General features: G+C 45.0%; 1 protein-coding gene across 3 annotated transcripts in view; it reads right to left on the reverse strand.

The window, feature by feature from the left end:
- The window catches only part of LOC124037572 (MOB kinase activator 2-like), a 116,303-nt gene that overhangs the window by 48,774 nt on the left and 45,862 nt on the right, over nucleotides 1–21,667 (reverse strand). The window contains exon 1 of one of the 3 annotated variants that reach the window (XM_046352401.1): nucleotides 11,256–12,183. The exons of 1 other annotated variant lie outside the window; for it this stretch is intronic. In XM_046352401.1, the coding sequence (XP_046208357.1) occupies nucleotides 11,256–11,293 (38 nt within the window). In that variant the 5' untranslated portion in view covers nucleotides 11,294–12,183. Of the gene's footprint in view, nucleotides 1–7,460; nucleotides 7,827–11,255; nucleotides 12,184–21,667 lie in introns of those variants that run through there. One more of the 3 variants, XM_046352402.1, reaches the window with a different exon arrangement.

Consider the following 21,667-nt stretch of genomic DNA (forward strand, 5'->3'; position numbering starts at 1 on the left):
CAATGTAAACAGATCAGGGAAAGCTGAGGGCCCTATACATAACAGACTGTAACAGTGTTATGGCGAGTGTTTAGACAAAGAGGAGAATGTTATGATGGATTCCAGGACCAAGCTGCACGTTTTAGTCCTGGAGGGCACTGTTGGCAGAGAGACCAGACACACCCTGACCATCTCACAACGGCAAACACCACACACTCCCCTCCTTCCCTCTGCCAGACTGAAGACACACAAACACTCAACAAAAATCAGAAACAGGCAGTTCAACATCGAGAAGACAGAAAAACAATAGTGCAGCCACATGTTCCTGCCTCTTTCTCTCTGACTTTCACACCCAGATGGTGTCGTAATGAGCGAGGGAGGAAGTGGGCGGAAGAGGCTCCCATTCATGTCCAAATGGGGAGATAGAGGAATAACGGAGGGGTGAGAGGTCAAATCAATAAGTACCTTCTGTGAGGTGAAGGGAGGAAGCAGTGGCTGACGTCTATGCTCTGACAAATGGCAAGCTCTAGGTTCCTCAGTGTAGACCAATCAAAGGGGTACGTCGTCTACCCCACAGCGAGGGACAAAGTGATACTCTGAGCTCATCCTTTTTATGAACCGATGAGATCAGCTGCTAGGCCTAGAACACCCAGGGGAGCGGGGGAACATCAATGACCTCATCCCGCCGCCCAGGTGTAAACAAGCCTGTGATTGGCTGGCTGGCTGGCAGCACCTGGCTGACTCCTGGGGAGGCAGGGGATATGAGCTCCAATTTAATGATTGCGCTCATTAGGTTTCTATGGAACTGCTTTGGGTCCCATGGGCTTGTGATGAAGAGACCTACATAGGCACAGTGTTGTTGGTCTTGAAAAGTCACCTTTCATTCTCTCTTTTCTTCCCTGACCACCAGCTTAGCAATAAAAATAATAGGAATAACAGATCGGAATGTTACCTCGGGAACATTGCTGTCGTCAGCAAAATCTCTGGCCCCCCCTGTGTCAGTCCACCTCTCAGGTTAGCCTAAACAGTCAGTGTGTGTGACTCATATGAATCATAATCATCTCTGAGTGGAAGTAGAAGCGAACCACTGTTCTGTGAAGGTGGAAGACATGACGATACTGTCTGTACGTGCAAGAGTGTGCTTCCTGTGCCTCAAACTTTTCCTTCCCTCCATCCTTAGTAGCTGCGCCATTTCAGATGGCTGATAACTGAAACAAATGAGGGGTACAGCTGCCAAGCGCACTGCAGCACCCAGCTATGCAGGCAGGGGTGTGTGTGTGTGTGTGTGTGTAGAGGGATAGAGAGCAAGTGTGTGGGTAGAAAGAAAGCAGTCTGAAGAGTGTGAGGGTATGAGGTAAAAAAGAGAGCATGAGAGACGAGAGAGTGAGTAAGCAAGAGAGGGAGAGAGAAACCATAGGGGCAGAACATTGTGTATGAGGCATTTTAAGGACTTGCCTGCCTGCCTGCCTGCCTAACTACCACCCCACTCTCCCTCACTTGCAACAAACTCCATAAACAGGAAGTGATACACCCAGGCACTTCCTGTGTCCCTTATTCTGTGCTTTATGTCCCCAGAGTCCCTTGGGAAGGGCACACAGCTATGGTTTCTGCCCCTAACCCTTACTCATAGAGTCTACTACCCTTCATATCATCCCACTGCAGGAGCCAGAGGAGATGTGAGAGGATGACATTGAATCATCCAGCAGCATTAGCCAGCCACAAAAAGGCCAAGTTTTCATGGAGAGAGTGTGTGTGTGTGTGTGTGTGTGTGTGTGTGTGTGTGTGTGTGTGTGTGTGTGTGTGTGTGTGTGTGTGTGTGTGTGTGTGTGTGTGTGTGTGTGTGTGTGTGTGTGTGTGTAGATCTAAATGTGGAGGTAAGGTTACAGCAAAACTGTCTCTTCTCTCTCCAAAGGCGGACTGGCCATCTGGCATTTCTGGCAAATGCCAGGTGGGCTGGTCCACTTTTAGCCCAGGGGCCTGTAACTCAGGTTTTTTTTTATAGCAAAATTACCATTATCTGGCTAATAATGTGGACATTTAACAACAACAAAAAATGGCCACCGAAGGGGCCCCCCAAAAGAATATAAATAAAAGGTTCGGTGTGTTAGAAATACAAGGGCCGATTTCTGGTCCCAGCCACCTCTGGCCAGACCCAGGTAGGACTGTGCACACACACTACAAACACTTAGCTGTGCATTACAGTCTAGAGCAGACTGCTAAGTCCAGGTGAAAGCAGAGAAGGACAGGGAGTCTGTCAGCCTCCTTATCTGAACTGGCCAGTAGGACTGGGCAAATCCAGTATGTTACACTGCTTGCATGTGGCTTACAACACCTCAGACTGAGACCAGAGAGTTTATGGTGCTTCACATGGGGCCAATCTCAATTGATTTTCTTGATTCATACCTCCTTCTCAAAACCCATTGCCTTCCACTCTGACCTCATCGTCCAATGGGTTTTGAGGAGGTGGTAAGAAGAGAGGATACGAGGAATCAAGGAAAGGCAAATGAGATTCTCCCATGGAGGTCACTCTGCAATCTTGACTCAACAGGAAGGGAAGGAGGAAATGGTTGACAATTGAAGCAGAGTCCTAGTCCCTTCCTCCACTCCTGTATTCTGCCTTCCATTCCTTCTGCAACGGGTTGAGGTACAGAGACTAGAACCTTCTCCACAGTCTGCTGCACGGTCCCCAAACCACACCCCAGGTCCCCAACCCACACCCGTGGCAAGACAGACAGGGCGTGTGTGTCTGTGCATCATGGTCCATTCAAGCCTATGGTGCAGTCAGTCAGTCACCAGATGACTGTCCCATCAGCAAATATAGGAAAATAGCCATGCCATTATTCAGCCTAAAAGGTGGACCCTTTCAAACACTTATACACAAGTAATCAAAAAAAACTGTCACTTGTGTTGAGGCTTGTCAAGCCCAATTGAGCTTTATTTGAGTGACAGACAGGGTTTTAGGCCAGGGGATATGCAGTATGGAGGAGTGAGGTGGTTTAGGACAGTGTACCCCAAACAGCACACATTTTTTGTAACCCTGGACAAGCACACCTGATTCAACTTGCCAACTAATCACCAAGCCCTCAATGAGCTGAATGAGTTGTGTTTGTCCAGGGCAATAATGAAACGGGTGTATTGTTGGGGTACTGGAGGACCAGGGTTGGGAAACACTGCTCTAGGTTACTCCAGTCTAGACAGGTACTGGAGGACCAGGGTTGGGAAACACTGCTCTAGGTTACTCCAGTCTAGACATGTACTGGAGGACCAGAGTTGGGAAACACTGCTCTAGGTTACTCCAGTCTAGACAGGTACTGGAGGACCAGGGTTGGGAAACACTGCTCTAGGTTACTCCAGTCTAGACAGGTACTAGAGGACCAGGGTTGGGGAACACTGCTCTAGGCTACTCCAGTCTAGACAGGTACTAGAGGACCAGGGATGGGAAAGGGTTGGGTTTGGAGAACACAGCCCTTGTTGAGCTCTGTCACGGCACTGTAGAATGGGCCAGGCCTGCCAAAGATTTTAAATATCTAATAATATTTAACCTTTATTTAACTAGGCAAGTCAGTGAAGAACAAATTCTTATTTACAATGACGGCCTACCGAGGAACAGTGGATTAACTGCCTTGTTCCGGGGCAGTACAACAGAACAACAGATTTCAGCTCAAGGATTCGATCCAGCAACATTTCACTTACTGGCCCAACGCTCAAACCACAAGGCTACCTGCCTAATGACAGACACATGGCACAAACACACAGACACATTCTCAGAGACCATTATTCTGGTGTCTAGAGCCTCAGGTCCTGAATGTTCCAAGCTGTAGTCACTAGTCACCCTCTGTGGCAACAACACAGTGACAGGACAACACTACATTTCCCCATCGCCAAAACACAGACACTCAAATCCTGAGAAGCAAAAACATGTTATAAAACAGCATCTTCATCTCATGTTTTATTACAGTCTGCCTCTCCCCACCTCTACAACCTTAGAGAGATGACCGTTAGGTCTGGAAATTGCCAGGGACCTCACGATACGATATTATTATGATACTTAGGTGCAGATACAATGTATTGCAATTTTCACAATTCTTTATGTATTGCGATTCGATACTGGGTACTGGGATGTCATTTTGATTTTATGTTGCAAACATATTGCTCACTGTACTGCTCCAGAGAGACAGAGCATGAAGAAAAAGTTCTGAAAACACGTTGGCTCACTATTTATAAAGATGGAGAACAAGCTATAGGATGACAAATACTCCAGTTTTTATACAGGTACAGCCAACTAGCTCTAGCTAACGCTACCGAGAGTAAAAATAAAAATGACTAAAAATAAATAATAATATTGGGATATGTAACTATCAACACCCCCATCATCACTAATGACTGCCCTGCTCTTGACCTCCGGCTGATAACACACACCTCTAGTCTTAGGAGAAAACAGACAGAGGAACTGGTGGGCTAAGCTCCAAAGCAGGTAGGCGTCAGATACAGATAGGCCTACATATGAATGAACCGTGGTGTATAGGGCTAAGGGCTAATTGAAGTGTACCATTTCCTCTGCATTATGTTAGCCTGCCCTCCAATCACACTGATCCAGTGTTATATCAGTCATGTGAGGAGGGCCCAGGTTAATGACTGTGTGTGTGTGTGTGTGTGTGTGTGTGTGTGTGTGTGTGTGTGTGTGTGTGTGTGTGTGTGTGGTGTGTGTGTGTGTGTGTGTGTGTGTGTGTGTGTGTGTTTAGGTCAAACAGGGCATCAACTGTTCTACCATCATACAGACCTAAAGCCAAGGCGAAGGTTAAAATAGGCTACAACTCACTGAGAATCTGACTACTCTTCTCTGTGGCGCTGTGTCTGTCCAATACAGCAAAAACATGCTTCAGTTCACTTGCTGCGTATAACACATTCCCTTCTCAATCTATCCTCTCTGTGTCTCACCCTTACAGTGATCATCTGGCGAGCACCTGTTTTAAACCCAGACTGACAGGAAGCTAATCTGAGAGAAGGGCAAACCACAGGACAAACACACGGTTCAAACAAGCAGGAAAATCATCATGACGCTGAAAATGTAAGACAGAGTGAAACGTTTGTGGTCAGAGCAGAAAGCAGAGCAGAAAGCAGAGCAGAAAGCAGAGCACAATGCTACAATGCTCCTTTAGTCTTCAGCCATTTCTGGCCGAGAGTTGGGACTGGACTGTGGCTAAAGTCAACAAGGACCTTGTCCATGTGAGTGTTTCCAAAACCAACACTCATCAATCAAACCCACGACAACACCAAACCCCCTGAGTGGCTGACAGAGGTGCCAAGGTAGACAGGAAGTAGTGCCAGAAATAGAACTGATCTGTCACCCAATTAGGCGTCAGCACAGGAGCCAAGTCCCGCCTCAGGACTGGTGATAATTGCTCTGTAAAGAAAAACTACAGTTTCTGGAACTGGGCTGTGCTTTCACAAAGCTACTGTGTGTGTTTTACCTATAGACGTACGCACACACACACACAGTCATGTGTTTGGACACACATGTGAACAGAAATACAAAGGGCAGGCTGTTCTTCACGCTAGCTAGGTGGAGGGACCGAATGTAAACAGAGTTCTGAATGGCACAGACGGTCTGATGGTCTAATCCGATTCAGGTTTACAAGTGTGAAATGTTTAGATGCACTATTGTATTGACCATGGATGTCATAAGGTGAATGCACGGACCAGTTTAAGGTTTGGATAACCTTGTAAATGACCTCTCTGTGGTGTGAAATAATGTACCTTTTATAGTTTACTCCATTTTCTACTTGAGTCCTCTGCCTTCCACCCTCTTTCCACATGCACCAAGCCCCGCCACTCAACGAAAACACTTTGTCTAACCACGAGTCACAACAACCATCTGTAATGACAATCTGCATGGTCAATGCTGCTGGTTTTGGGACAACGATTAAATATAAATCTATGAGCGTTATAGAATTCCTGTTTGCAAACTGCTAGTTTTTCCTTTTCATAGTAAGTTGTGGATAAAATAAATAGCCGGCTTGCCAGCTAGCTAGCTAAATGTACTTAGAGCAAACGTAGCTAGCTAGCTAATACAGCCTGATAGCAGTGCTGGTGTAGATCAGCATGTTGTGCAACTATATATTTTAAATCAAAGTGGAATAAGCAAAGCATGAATATTTTAGCTACAGTAAGAGAAAACATGTAATGTAACATTAATTAGGGTCCACTGGGAAACATGGACCAAACCTTTGGTTCCTACCTTGTCACAATAACTCCTCCCAGGCCTTTTCATTCGTTGTCATGTCAAACACATATTCAAAGTGGTCACTTTATTCCATCTTTTGGTTGAAGTTTCATTGAACAGTATACAACATTCAGAATGGACAAAGCCCCATTAAAAACAATTAGAATGTATGTGGTGCCACCCTAGGGTCAAGTATATTTATAACTTTAATTATTTAAAAAACTCAAATACGAAAAATATAGTGATATGATGGCAAAATCGTTCAGCCCTAGTGTGCATGTGTTTGAGACTGTTTGGTCCTCACCATGAAACCCTCCATAATGAGCTGATGATATATATATATATATATATATATATATAGCCGTAGTGCAGCTAAAGTGAGTTCTACAACTACATATAAGGAGGGGTGGCATCCACCCAGTCTGCCTGATTTAACTCACTCATCTGGTAGCATGATGCTGGGTCGACAACACCCTCTGAACCCTCAAGAGCAGGTAGGAGTAGTGGAAAGTTGCTTCTAGACACTGCTACAAGGTCTGTTGTATGTTCTCCCGAGTGGTTCAGGTTGTGATTTAGAGAAGCTGAGCTGATGCCAGATCTTTGTCCAAAACTGAACGTGGCCCAGGTAACCATGCTATGCTTACTAAGCTAGCTAACATGGCTCAAGTAACCATGCTAACTAAGCAAGAAAAGTAAACAACTTTTTCCCCTCCCAAAACTAGGACCCCTTTAACTGCATGAGAAATTCAAAGTCTAGCTAGCAGACTACCTCACTGCTCTCCTGTACCAAACAGAAAGGTCTTGGGAAGGAACACATTGACTGTGTGTACAAACAAACAGACGGAGACCATCCGACCGGCCAGCAGGGCAGTGGACGGGAGGTTGGGCTTGCCCAGTGCCATTCCTCCTCTAACCAGCCTTGACTCCTAACTCACGGAGGCTAAATCACTACATGGCTCTGGATCTGTACCATTCTGCCACAATTAGCTTGCTCCCTTCTCCTCGGTCTTACTAAAGCCAAATCTGTGTCGCTACATCATCTCCTTCAAACCACACCGCAGAATCAGAAACACAAAGCTACAGAGAAGTTTCAGCCACAGAGAGACAGGGAGAGGGAGTACAGCACCAAAATTAAAACAAAAAGTTACATCAACACAACCAGGAATAACAACCAACAGCGAGAGAGAGCCATATAGAAAGAGAGCGCAAGATGGAGAGAGGAGATAAAGGGGTGAGCAGAGCAAGAGTAGCTAATTACCTATAGAAGAAGCAGTCACAGCAGACCAGGACCCCCATCCAGCTGGTATTAGAGACAGTGGCAGGTCTGTGAGGGTCTCACCCAGGTCTTTCACTCTTCCCTCACTCCTTCTACAGGTGAAGGGGGGGCTCTATCTGAGCACACAGCTCCAGAATAGCACCTCCCGTTTTCTCTCTCTCTCTCACATACACCGCGGTAACTGGCGAACTGCGAACTGCGTCCACACACACACACTCTTAGCGGTCCAATCAGCAAACAGGCCACCACTGATGAATGTCCACAGCACGTTACAGACAACCCTAACAGCAACTTGAAGCCCTTTCAAAGTGTCTTCCTCTCTCTTTCTAACTAGAACTACTGCTGCCTGCCTCTTTCCTTCCCTCTCCATCCCTCGCTCCCCCTTTCTCTGGCTGGCTCCCACTTGAAAGGAGGGAAGATTAGCTTGGCAAACAGACTCGCATAAACAAACTGCTGACTGCTGGGTAGGACAGGGTGGACTGCGGGAGAGAGAGAGTAAGAGAGAGGCACACAGGAAGGGTCTGGGCTCTAGCAAAAATCTCTGCCATTTGTATATCCCAAACAAGGAGTAAACACTCTTTGACCACACACGCCCAAAACAAATTGGCTGATTTGAGATTGGCTGGTTATTGAGTGATACACCTCTGTTAGCTGGCCCATAGCCTGTACTGAAAAACAGAACCTGCAAACCAAGCCTGCCTGTTGAAACTGGGAGATGGTGCCAGGTGTTGCAAGAGAAAAGCTAATGGCAAATGAACAGAGGGACCAGAGCAATTTGGACACACACGTTCACCTGTCATTCTTCCACATAGGGTGGATTAGAATATGCTAGGCTCTGGTCCATGGCCCATGATGTGAACAGGCAAAAGTGTTGAGGAAGGAGCACCCTTCTCAAATGGAACAGTAATCTGTGCTGCTCAGTCATGTTGTCAACAAGGCAGCATGTGTATCATCCAGAAATAAACATCTCTTTTCCAAAAAAAATGTTACAATTTTCATTCTTTTCATTGAAAAGGCAGATAAAGCATTATCAAAGGTGATCACTTCTGCATGTGAAAATACATAATTCCACTCATTACTCCACAAATTTAATTATGTCACTTTTGCTTTGAGGCGACTTTGACGTGGGCTTGGAACGCGGCACCTCGCTCACGCCAGGGTTCAAAACACACCCAATTAACTTTCACCTGGTGCAAAACCTGGGCCAGATTAATCTAATCCCATCATTGATGCATAGGCAGACGGTGGGAGTGGCTAGAACACCCCTCCAAGATTGCAGCCAATCACAGAAGAGCTCTGTGACAGTCAGTGCAGGCATACAAGATGAAGAGTAGCTAATTACCTATAGAAGAAGCAGTCACAGCAGACCAGGACCCCCCAGGACACTCCACTTATAATTACCTAGAAGAAGCAGTCACAGCAGACCAGGACCCCATCCCTCCTCCTCTAGCTCACCCTTTCCTTCTTTCACTCTCATTATTTCTCTGACTTTTTCCATCTCTCTCCAGACTGCAGTGCCCCATTGGGCAAGTGTGAAAAGTGTGTGTGTGTGTGTGTGTAGAGTGAGACAGAGATTCACCTCCATAAGGTCATATTGGTTTAGAAGTAGCCTGGAGTTGTGTTGTGATTTAGTTACCAACTCGTTAAAAGGCCCAACAACAAGGTGACACTAATCTCTTCCTGACAAACACACACGACCCAAGCAAGTCTTAAGGTGTCCACATGCTTTCCAGATGAAACAGTTTGTTCATTTTGGACTTCGGCTGTTCGGGCACATATTCTTCGCGTCAAGCCGAAGTCTATGCCCCCTCGTCTGCGATTGTTCAACAGTAGGGATTCTTCAATGAAGTGCCTGTTGTCATTCAACGAGAAACGACTCATCCTTATGCACAACACTTCCCCACCCTTCCCTCCTCTGTGTTCCTCTTCCTCCTCTCTGTTCTGTTCTTTAACAGATGAAAGATGGGAGAGGTGCCGCAGTAGCACAGCAAAGCACTTTAACAGCCAATGATGTCATATCCCTCCCCCCTTTCTTCATCCCTAGCTGCCTGTCACCAAGGGCCTCTGCTGCTAACAAACTACCTGATTGAGGGAAACAATGTGCCCAAACACCCACCTGCTGATTGAGGAGGCAAGGATTGGTCAACAGTCGGGATTCTTAAATTAAGTGTTGTCATTCAACGAGAAACAAGTCGGGAACACGCTTTTTTTAAAATGGATAAATAAATGTAATAAAGAGGGACCAGAGCTGCAGGAAATTCAACGAGAAACAAGTCGGGAACACGCTTTTTTTAAAATGGATAAATACTGCACCAAACATGTAAAACTGCGTGATTAAGATCTCCCTGGCAAAAACGTTGCAATTAATGACAGATTTGAGGTATCTTAGACTAACTGACTATTTTGAGGAAGTGTATACTGGCTATGGTGTCTCAAAATGGACAAACAGTACTATTGCAGGTTTTCTCATTTTTCAAGGTAAGGTCTTAAGCGAGTATGTGAGCACACTCTAGCTAGCAAAAATCTCTGCTGTGTGATATTTGTATAGTGGAAGGGCCTGTGGCTGATAACAAGGCCAGTGGGTATAGGGTGCCAGGGGGAGATGGAAGGAAACTGCCATTACATCAACACTAATTTTCAACAATTAAAACTGAGGGCATGCGTGTGTATATTGGCTTGTTAAACAACAGAGAGAAAGTTTGAGATTTGGGGCATAATAGTTACAAGGGCCGGATTTAAGAATGTAAATTGCAGAAAGTTTGCCTGGTTTAGCGATGAGGAAGACAAAGCACATCTATTCATTAAACTTGTGAGTTGAAGATATACATAATGAGGGAGAGAGTTAATTCCATCCCAGGGAGAGGAGAGAGAAAGAGAACTTGTGGGCTGGGATTCTCATGGCCCTACCAGGCAGTGGGCAATCATGTCAACTGAAAGTGGGTGAGGAAAACCAAGCCTGTTTTAATGAAGGGGGAGAGGTGGAGAAACTGGGGGAGATGGTGGGAGGGTGGAGAAAGGGAGGGGGTGGAGCTAGGGAGGGCAAAGAAGAACAGGGGAGGGAGGGAGGGAGGGAGGGAGGGAGGTTCACCTGGGAGGGAGGGAGGAGGGAGGGGGGGGATTAGAGGGAGGGATGGGGAGGGGAGGGGGAGGGCCCAGGGGAACAGGGGAAAACAAGGGAAACAAGTGTAATAAATACTTGCTTTGGCAATGTAAACATGTTTTCCATGTCAATAAATCCCTTTGAATGTAATTTAATTGAGAAAGTAAGATGGGGGGGGTACACACAGCTCAAACTGCGCGCCACCCAATACACGTCGGCATCACAATGGCAAGGGTCCGGGGCCAGAAAATTAGTTTAAGATTGACATCATCAAACCATTATTCGAACGTCTACCACGTCAAGTCTGCCGTTCACGAACCCTCAAATGTTTTAAACGCGTATTTTCATTGGCGTGGCAACCGATGCAATAATAAATATTCGTCGTTTTAACCATGATCAGTGAGTTTTCAGTGAAACTGGTTGTGAGTGAGAGCAACTACTTCCATCAGCTGCATCCATACAGCGTGCGTATCATAACCACGTTTCAATTCAACAATAGAAATGCTCGAAGAGTCACAATCACGACACAAGCAACTGATCATACCGACGACATTAAAGTCACACAATAAACATTGATCAACTGCGTCTGGAAAACTTCACAATGTACTGTTTACGTATATATGTGTCGAATATAGAAATAAGCCTAACTCGAGTAGTGAATGGATGAAGTAACTTACCTATTCAATGTATAGGAGCCGTTCCGTTTAAACCTCATGCCGGACGATAGGAATCGGATAAAGAAATCCAGAATTGATTACGTTCAGCTTTCGATGCACCTGAAAACGCCCGTGCCTTTGACAGATGTAGACGAGAACAATAAAAACTGAGTTGTCGTGCAGACCTCACTCTTCCTTTTACCCTATATCTCTCGATTCTTCCTTCCAAACCTCCGCCCTCTGTTCGGTTCCCCCAGCTTCCGCTGGGCAGGGTTTACAAATCGGGGGGCAAGGATGTCAAAACAAATGCTAAAATGAAACAAAATAACGATAGCTCATCATTCAGATCGCTACAATTGCAGCAGTGAGGATGTCGGAAAATAATCCGAGCAATGATACCTAGTGTTTCTTTAGATATGATGCCCCTACTTCGTGTACTCAGTAGCCCGCTTAAGTAAATCAGTCACTTTCTCAGACACGTCACTGACTTAAAATAACTTTAAAGCGTTTCGATTGTAGCACAATCTACTAAAGCTATATCAATATCTAACATTACTCGCATGATTTGTATATTCCCTACTTCTACCACCGAATATAGACTCCTTTGTCAATCAATGCACACTCAGAAATACATCACCATCTGCTTCCCAGTCATGGAAAATGATTCATAGTGCCTATTATTCATCCTTGCCCGACAGATTCACGGATACAGAGGGCGCAAGCAACATTTCATGTTTCAAGTGCGTTTTATATCTTGCAGGCTATATTTTCCTCCTGTATGCTATAGGGAGAGGACAGAACACAGACTCCAAGCGAACACTTGTCAGCGTGTGGACTGTGAGACAGATTGAAGCTAAGAATAGACTAAGGAGCCATTAAAGCCTGCTAAATCCACAGCTTCAACTGTGTGTGTGAGAGAGAGAGAGAGTCGGATTCCAGACCTAAGAACTTAAGGTAACAGACCTACGGGTCCCTATGAGCAGTACTTGATAGCTAAAATGGTCATTGCTCCATCTTGCCCATTGGTAAACTAGCACCATCCATAACATTTCGGAGCCAAGACGTGGGGGCAGAGGGGGCTGGTGGGAAGAGCTATAGGAGGACATGCTCATTATAATGGCTAGAGTGGAATTAATGGAATGGAGTCAAACATGTGGTTTCCCTAAATCACATTGTAGGATTTTTTATTATTTATTTGCAAATTATGGTGGAAAATAAGTATTTGGTCACCTACAAACAAGCAAGATTTCTGGCTCTCACAGACCTGTAACTTCTTCTTTAAGAGGCTCCTCTGTCCTCCACTCGTTACCTGTATTAATGACACCTGTTTGAACTTGTTATCAGTATAAAAGACACCTGTCCACAACCTCAAACAGTCACACTCCAAACTCCACTATGACCAAGACCAAAGAGCTGTCAAAGGACACCAGAAACAAAATTGTAGACCTGCACCAGGCTGGGAAGACTGAATCTGCAATAGGTAAGCAGCTTGGTTTGAAGAAAGGACTCAAATCCTGTAGTGCCAGACGTGTTCCCCTGCTTAAGCCAGTACATGTCCAGGCCCGTCTGAAGTTTGCTAGAGAGCATTTGGATGATCCAGAAGAAGATTGGGAAAATGGGAAAATGTCATATGGTCAAATGAAATCAAAATATAACTTTTTGGTAAAAGCTCAACTCGTCATGTTTGGAGAACAAAGATTGCTGAGTTGCATCCAAAGAACACCATACCTACTGTGAAGCATGGGGGTGGAAACATCATCCTTTGGGGCTGTTTTTCTGCAAAGGGACCAGGATGACTGATCCGTGTAAAGGAAAGAATGAATGGGGCCATGTATCATGAGATTTTGAGTGAAAACCTCCTTCAGCAAGGGCATTGAAGATGAAACGTGGCTGGGTCTTTCAGCATGACAATGACCCCAAACACACTGCCCGGGCAACGAAGGAGTGGCTTCGTAAGAAGCATTTCAAGGTCCTGGAGTGGCCTGGCCAGTCTCCAGATCTCAACCACATAGAAAATCTTTGGAGGGAGTTGAAAGTCCGTGTTGCCCAGCAACAGCCCCAAAACATCACTGCTCTAGAGGAGATCTGCATGGAGGAATGGGCAAAAATACCTGCAACAGTGTGTGAAAATCTTGTGAAGACTTACAGAAAATGTTTGACCTCTGTCATTGCCAAAAAGGGTATATAACAAAGTATTGAGAAAACTTTTGTTACTGACCAAATACTTATTTTCCACCATAATTTGCAAATTCATAAAAAATCCTACAATGTGATTTTCTGGATTTTTTTCTCATTTTGTCTGTCATAGTTGAAGTGTACCTATGATGAAAATTACAGGCCTCTCATCTTTTTAAGTGGGAGAACTTGCACAATTAGTGGCTGACTAAATTTTTTTTTTGCCCCACTGTATACAGGTAACAGCCAAAATAAAGGAAAACACTAGATAGTTTAGTGACCTAGATCATTTGTGTGGATGTATTGATATGTAGCCTACGTGTGCCTTTAGTACATTTTTTTCATGTAGTTCTGTCCTTGAGCTCTTCTTGTCTATTAATGTTCTGTATTATTTCATGTTTTGTGTGGACCCCAGGAAAAGTAGCTGCTGCTTTTGCAACAGCTAATGGGGATCCTAATTAAATACCAAATACTAAAGTAAATGAAGGATACAAGTATACTGAATGTAGGTGCTTCCACTCAGGTGTGGTTCCTGAGTTAAGCCATTAAAACATCCTATGTTTTAATCTTATGTATCATGCCTAGCGTCATGTATAAAAATGCCAAGTTGTCCATTATTTTGCCTACCATCACTAGAGGAGATCTCAGTGACTTTGAAAGAGTGGTTTTAAAGAGAGCATGGGGGTTTAAAGGGTGTATGTGTTTCCCAGTCACCAGATCTCAACCCAATTGAACAATTATGGGACATTCTGGAGACTGAGAAAGCGTCCCTCCAATAGAGTTCCAGACACTTGTAGAATCTATGCCAAGGCACACTGAAGCTGTTCTGGCGGCTTGTGGTGACCCAACGCCCTATTAAAGGGAAAGGGGGGTACCTAGTCAGTTGTTCAACTGAATGTATTCAACTGAAATGTGTCTTCCGCATTTAAACCAACCTCTCTGAATCAGACAGGAGCGGGGGGCTGCCATAAAGATACTATGTTGGTGTTTCCTTTATTTTGCCAGTTAGCTGTAGCTGACATTATTACAGTGACGTACAGGTGACATTGGGCAGTGCTGTCCTGTGGTTGAGTTGACCCCCCCCCCCCCCCCCCCCCCCCCAGTCCCACCACCCTGGCTAATCCACTCCTGTTTCTATATCAGATATGTGTGTGTGTGTTACCTCAGGGAGAGATTGTCTGGTTTTTACTGTTAGCATTTCTCTATCATGTGGGGGTTTGATTTAGATTTATTAGGCTCCCTATTAGCCAACGGCGACAGCTAGTCTTACTGGAGTCAGACACATTACGAAAAAGACATTACAGACCAAAGACAATTTACACGTGTGTGTGCATCTATCAGTTACACATACATGTCAGTACATACACACAACATGTAGGTCACATGTTGGAGAGGTGTTGTGCCATGAGGTGTTGCTGTATTTGTTCATTGAAACCAGGTTTGCTGTTCACTTGCACTATATAAGATGGAAGGGAGTAACATGCATTAACGACTGTATAATACTGTACATTTCCTTGAATTTGTTCTGGACCTGGGGATTGTGAAAAGAAGGCATGTCTGGTGGGGTAAGTGTGTGTCAGTCTTTCCTCAACTCTTAACCAAAAGACACTGGCATGCATAGTACTAATATTAGCACAATGACTACAATGAAGAGCAAGATGAGGCCCTCTTTTCTGGGCCAGCTGCAGCTTAACTAGGTCTTTCTGAGCAGCACTTGACCATATGACTGGGTGATAATAAAGAGAAGATAAAACTAGAACCTACAGGACTTGCTTTGTGGAGTGTGGTGTCAAAAAAAGCAGAGCATCTCTTTATTACGGACAGACCTCTCACCATCTTTACAACCATTGAGTCTATGATTTGACCATGGCAGTTTACAATCTAAGGTAACACTAAGTACTTTAGTCTCCTCAACTTGTTCAACAGTCACACCATTAATTACCAGATTCAGCTGAGGTCTACAACTTAAGGAATGATTTGAACCAAATGCAATGCTCTTAGTTTTAGAGATGTTCAGGACCAGTTAATTACTGACCACATCATTGATAAAAATGACAGATCATTGATAAAAATAGAAAAGAGTAGGGGCCTAGAGAGCTGCATTGCGGTACACCACACTTTACATGTTTGACAATAGAGAAGCTTCCATTAAAGGAAACCCTCCATTCTATTAGATATATACAGTAGCTCTGAATCCATAATATGGCAGAGGTTGAAAAGCCATTACACATAAGTTCTCAACAATAGGTTTTGGTCAATAATATCAAAGGCAGCACTGAAATCTAACAGTACAGCGCCCACAATCCTCTTACTATCAATTTCTTTCAACCAATCAGTCATTTGTGTCAGTGCAGTACATGTTGAGTGCTCTTCTCTATAAGAATGCTGAAAGTCTGTTGTTAATTTGTTTACAGAGAAATAGCATTGCATTTGCTCCCAAAAAATCCAACACTTTGCTAAGACCTGGCAGCAAGCTGATTGGTCTGCTGTTAGAAACAGTAAAGGACTCTTTACCACTCTTGGGTAGCGGATTACTTTGGCTTCCCTCCAGGCCTGAGGACAAAGACTTTCCTCTAGGCTCAGATTAAAGATGTGACAGATAGGAGTGGCTATAGAGTCAGCTACCATCCTCAGTAGCTTTCTATCTAAGTTGTCAATGCCAGGAGGTCTGTCATTATTGATTTGATAACAATCATTTTTCTACTTCTCCCACACTAACTTTACAAAATTCTAACTTAATGCTTTTCTTTAATTCTTGTTTTATTATGCATGAGTACGATGGCTCACTGTTTGTTGTTTACAGTTCCTGACTAAATTTAACCACTTTGCCAATCATTCAAATAATTGGCTAAAATCTAAATTGTTTTGTGATGAATAAGCCATCTGATTTGATGAAAGATGGATTTGAAATTGTCGGTCTGCCCATAATTTAATTTAAAGTACTACAAAGCTTTATACAGAATAATTGATCTTGGCTTCATAATATAGTTTCTATTTTTGTTGTTGAATTTAATCACATTTCTCAATTTTCAGTAAGTCAGATGTGCAGCCAGACTTATTAGCCACTCCTTTTGCCCATCTCTTTGAACCATACAGTTTATCTATTCCTCATCAATCCACGGAGCCTTAACAGTTCTAACAGTCAGTTTCTTTACAGGTTCATGTTTATCAGTAATTGGAAGAAGTAATTTCATAAATTCATTAAGTGCAGCGTTTGGATGCTCCTAATTAATCACATCAGACCAACAAATATTTTAACATCATCCATATAAGAGTCACAGCAATTGTTTTTGTATGATCTCTGATATACTACTTTAGGCCCAGCTTTTAGAATTTAGGCTTTTTGTCACGCCTTGGTCATTGTATCTTGTGTTTTTGTTATATGTTTGGGTAGGCCAGGGTGTGACATGGGTTTATATGTTGTTATTTCGTATTGGGTTTGTATTAATTGGGAGTGTGTATTATTAGGGGTGTGTCTAGTTAGGCTTGGCTGCCTGAGGCGATTCCTAATTGGAGTCAGCTGATTCTAGTTGTCTCGGATTGGGAACCGTATTTAGGTAGCTTGAGTGCGCGTTGTATTTCGTGGCTGATTGTACCTGTCTTAGTGTTAGTCACCAGATAGGCTGTATTTAGTTTCATTCGTTTGTTGTTTTCTTCTTCCGTTATTTCATGTACCGTATTAGCTTCATTAAAAGTCATGAGTAACCTACACGCTGCATTTCGGTCTGACTTTCTACAAACAACAGACGAAGATCATACAGAATCACCCACCACGATTCACAGACCGAGCAGCGTGTGAACTGGCAGGATCTGAAGGTGGACGTTATGGACAACAGAAGCAAGGATTATACGACGTGGGAAGAAATCGACAGGTGGGCAGCCGATCCAGGGCGAGTGCAGGAGCCCGCCTGGGATTCCCTGCAGCAATGCGAAGAGGGCTATACACGTATGGAATCGAGAAGGAAAGCATTGCTATACAGAGCGAAAACTGAAGGTAACAGGGGAAAGCGCAGAGAGAGAGTGGCTGAGTCAGGAAACAGACCTGAGCCTACTCTCCCTGTTAATCGTGAAGAGCAGTTGCAATGGGAGAGAATGCATCATTTGGAGATTTGGACATGGGAGGAGGAATTAGACGGTCAAGGACCCTGGGAGCAGCCGGGAGAATATCGCCGTCCCAAGGAGGAAATAGAGGCAGCTAAAGCGGAGAGGCGTATGTATGAGGAGGCAGCACGGCGACGTGGTTGGAAACCGGAAAAACAGCCCAAAAAAATTATTGGGAGGGAGCTAGAAGGGAGAATAGTTATGCCAGGTAGGAAACCTGCGCATACTCCCTGTGCTCACCGTTGGGCTAGAGAGACCGGGCAGGCACCGTGTTATGCTATGGAGCGCACGGTGTTTCCAGTGCGGGTGCAGAGCCAGCTGCGACTTATACCAGCCCTCCCTATTGGCCGGGCTAGAGTGGGCATCGAGCCAGGTAAGCTTGGGCAGGCTCGGTGCTCAAGAGCTCCAGTGCGCCTGCACGGTCCGGTCTATCCAGTGCCACCTATACACACCAGTCCTCCGGTAGCAGGTCCCCGCACCAGGCTTCCTGTGCGTGTCTTCGCGCCAGTACCACCAGTTCCAGCACCACGCACCAGGCCTCCAGTGCGCCTCGCCTGTTCAGCTCAGCCAGAGCCTTTCTCCTCTCCTGCGCTGCCGGAGTCTCCTGTCTGCCCAGCGCCACCAGTGCTCCCAGTCGGCCCAGCGCGTCCAGTGCGCATCGCCTGTTCAGCACAGCCAGTGCTTTTCTCCTCTCCTGCGCTGCCGGAGTCTCCTGTCTGCCCAGCGCCGCCAGTCGGCCCAGCGTCACCAGTCTGCCAGGATCCACCAGAAGTGCCAGTCTGCCAGGATCCGCCAGAAGTGCCAGTCTGCCAAGATCTTCTAGATCGGCCAGACAACCTTAATCATCCAGGTCCACCAGCCAGCCAGGATTTACCGGAGCCTAATACCTGCCTGAGCTTCCTCTCAGTACTGAGCTTCCTCTCTGTACTGGGCTCCCTCTCTGTACTGAGCTTCCTCTCTGTACTGGGCTCCCTCTCAGTACCGGGCTCCCTCTCAGTACCGGGCTTCCCCTCAGTACCGGGCTTCCCCTCTGTCCGGGCTTCCCCTCTGTCCCGGGCTTCCCCTCAGTCCCGGGCTGCCCCTCGGTCCCGGGCTGCCCCTCTGTCCCGGGCTGCCCTGTCCCGGGCTGCTGTCCCGGGCTGCCCCTCTGTCCCGGGTTGCCCCTCTGTCCCGGGTTGCCCCTCTGTCCCGGGCCCCTCTGTCCCGAGTTGCCCTCTGTCCCGGGTCTGCCCCTCTGTCCCCGAGCTGCCCCTCTGTCCCGAGCTGCCCCTCTGTCCCGAGCTGCCCCTCTGTCCCGAGCTGCCCCTCAGTTATGTGGGGATCAGGGTGAGGACTATTAGGCCATGGTCGGCGGAGAAAGTGGATTATCCTAGGACGCGAAGGGGAGGAACTAGGACATTGATGGAGTGGGGTCCACGCCCCGAGCCAGAACCGCCACCATGGACAGACGCCCACCCGGACCCTCCCTATGCTCTTGAGGTGCGTCCCGGAGTCCGCACCTTAGGGGGGGGGTTCTGTCACGCCTTGGTCATTGTATCTTGTGTTTTTGTTATATGTTTGGGTAGGCCAGGGTGTGACATGGGTTTATATGTTGTTATTTCGTAGGGTTTGTATTAATTGGGAGTGTGTATTATTAGGGGTGTGTCTAGTTAGGCTTGGCTGCCTGAGGCGATTCCTAATTGTGTCTCGGATTGGGAACCGTTTTAGGTAGCTTGAGTGCGCGTTGTATTTCGTGGGTGATTGTACCTGTTTTAGTGTTAGTCACCAGATAGGCTGTATTTAGTTTCATTCGTTTGTTGTTTTCTTCTTCCGTTATTTCATGTACCGTATTAGCTTCATTAAAAGTCATGAGTAACCTACACGCTGCATTTCGGTCTGACTTTCTACAAACAACAGACGAAGATCATTACACTTTTCTGGATATAGCCACTGTATTGGGATCACTGCATCCAATGGGTACGGAAACAGCTTTAGAACAAATTTCTGTAGTATTAGTAAAAATGTGATCGATTAAAAATGTGTGTTTGTAAATACCCTGGTAGGTTGATTATTAACCTGAACCACTTGTTACAGAGTCCTCTTGAGTGGATAGCTTGATGAAAACCAGTCCATTTTCAGGTCCCCAAGAAAGAAGACCTCTGTTTACATCACATACACTATTAAGCATTTCACACATATTACATTTACATTTACATTTAAGTCATTTAGCAGACGCTCTTATCCAGAGCGACTTATACTGACTATTAGCACTTGGTGGCCTATAGCAACACCCCAAAAGAAAAGGCTTTAGATGTGCCACACCACTTCCATAACACTTGACATGAGATCTTCTCTAAGCATTACAGGGATATGGCTCTGAATATATACAGCAACACCTCCCCCATAAGCATTCCTGTCTATTCTATAGATGTTATATCTTTATATTGCTACTACCGTATCAAACTAATTATCTAAGTGAGTCTCAGAAATGGCTAATATATTCATTTCATTTGATGTTAGCAAGTTATTGATTGATTAATATGGTCTATTTTCAGCCCTTTCCTGAGTATCTCATCAGAGATAGACATCACATGGGAAAAGAGCGAAAAAATACATATACTGTATTTAACAGTCAGTTTGTGTGTGTGTGTGTGTTCCGAGGTTGAAGCTACGAACACATAGACGTGGCTCTCATCCCTTCCAGGGTTTTGGGAGGGAGGGTGGACAATGAGCCTGTCATAGCGGATGTAAGCAATGTCCCCACGTGCTCTGGCAGCTTTCATGGCTGGGATAAGTTATTTTCTCTTCTGTTGCACAGCTTCAGGATAGTCCTCGTTGAGGAAGATATCCTTTCCTCTCAAGTTCTTGGCTCTTTCCAGAGCAGCTACCTTGTCCTTGAACCCAAGGAACTTCACCACTATCGGCCTGGGCCTTTCACACGGGCCAGTGGAGCGTTTCTGTCCTGTGGGGACATTCCACCTCAATCTTCCTGTGGTCAATCTTCAGTTTCTCTGAGATCATTTCCCTCACCTGACCTCAGACTCCGTCCAGGTCTCATGTGTAGATATTGCAATTCCATCCACAACCATGTTGTTCCACCTTATTTGTCCGTCAAGATCATTTGATTTCTCCATCATTGCTATAATGGATTCACACACACAGAACTGATGTCCTCTCTCAATGACTTACAGATTGCTGTCATCTTGCCGTTCTCCTGTTTAAACTCATCGAGCTGATTCTGAGAACTACAAACTGTTCTTCAGGTCCTGGACCTTTCTGGTCAGGTCGTCCATTATTTTATTAGTGGACTCCACCAGTATTTGGACACAATACTTAAAGCTATTATATTGTTGTTGTAAAAAGTGCTTGTAGAACTCTTTTTGTTTGTTTTAAAATATCCTAGAGAGAGACACCACCGTTCTCACGGTACTCCTGCCGGCTTTGGTCTTTGTCATGGTAACAACGTAGGTTACGTTGTTTCTCCTCGCAATTTCAGACAGGGCAGGTCGCAGGGAAGATTGGAATCAACAAACAGCAGGGAGAGTAGGAATTGGTAGGAAGTAGAGGTCGACTTATTATGATTTTTCCACGCCGATACTGATTATTGGAGGACCAAAAAAAGCTGATACCGATTAATCAACAGATTTCTATTTATTTATTTGTAATAATGACAATTACAACAATACTAAATGAACACTTATTTTAACTTAATATAATACATCAATAAAAATCAATTTAGCCTAAAATAAATAATGAAACATGTTCAATTTGGTTTAAATAATGCAAAAACAAAGTGTTGGAGAAGTAAAAGTGTAATAAGTGCCATGTAAAAAAGCTAATGTTTGAGTTCCTTGCTCAGAACATGAGAACATATGAAAGTTGGTGGTTCCTTTTAACATGAGACTTCAATATTCCAAGGTAGGAGGTTTTAGATGTAGTTAATATAGTATTTATAGGACTATTTCTCTCTATACCATTTGTATTTCATATATCTTTGACTATTGGATGTTCTTATAGGCACTATAGTATTGCCAGTGTAACAGTATAGCTTCCGCCACTCTCCTCGCCCCTACCTGGGCTCGAACCAGGAACACATCTACAACAGCCACACTTGCATCGTTACCCATCGCTCCACAAAAGCCACGGTCCTTGCTAGGCAAGGGGAATAACTACTCCAA

This window comes from Oncorhynchus gorbuscha, linkage group LG06, assembly GCF_021184085.1.
Source record: "Oncorhynchus gorbuscha isolate QuinsamMale2020 ecotype Even-year linkage group LG06, OgorEven_v1.0, whole genome shotgun sequence".
Taxonomy (NCBI): domain Eukaryota; kingdom Metazoa; phylum Chordata; class Actinopteri; order Salmoniformes; family Salmonidae; genus Oncorhynchus; species Oncorhynchus gorbuscha.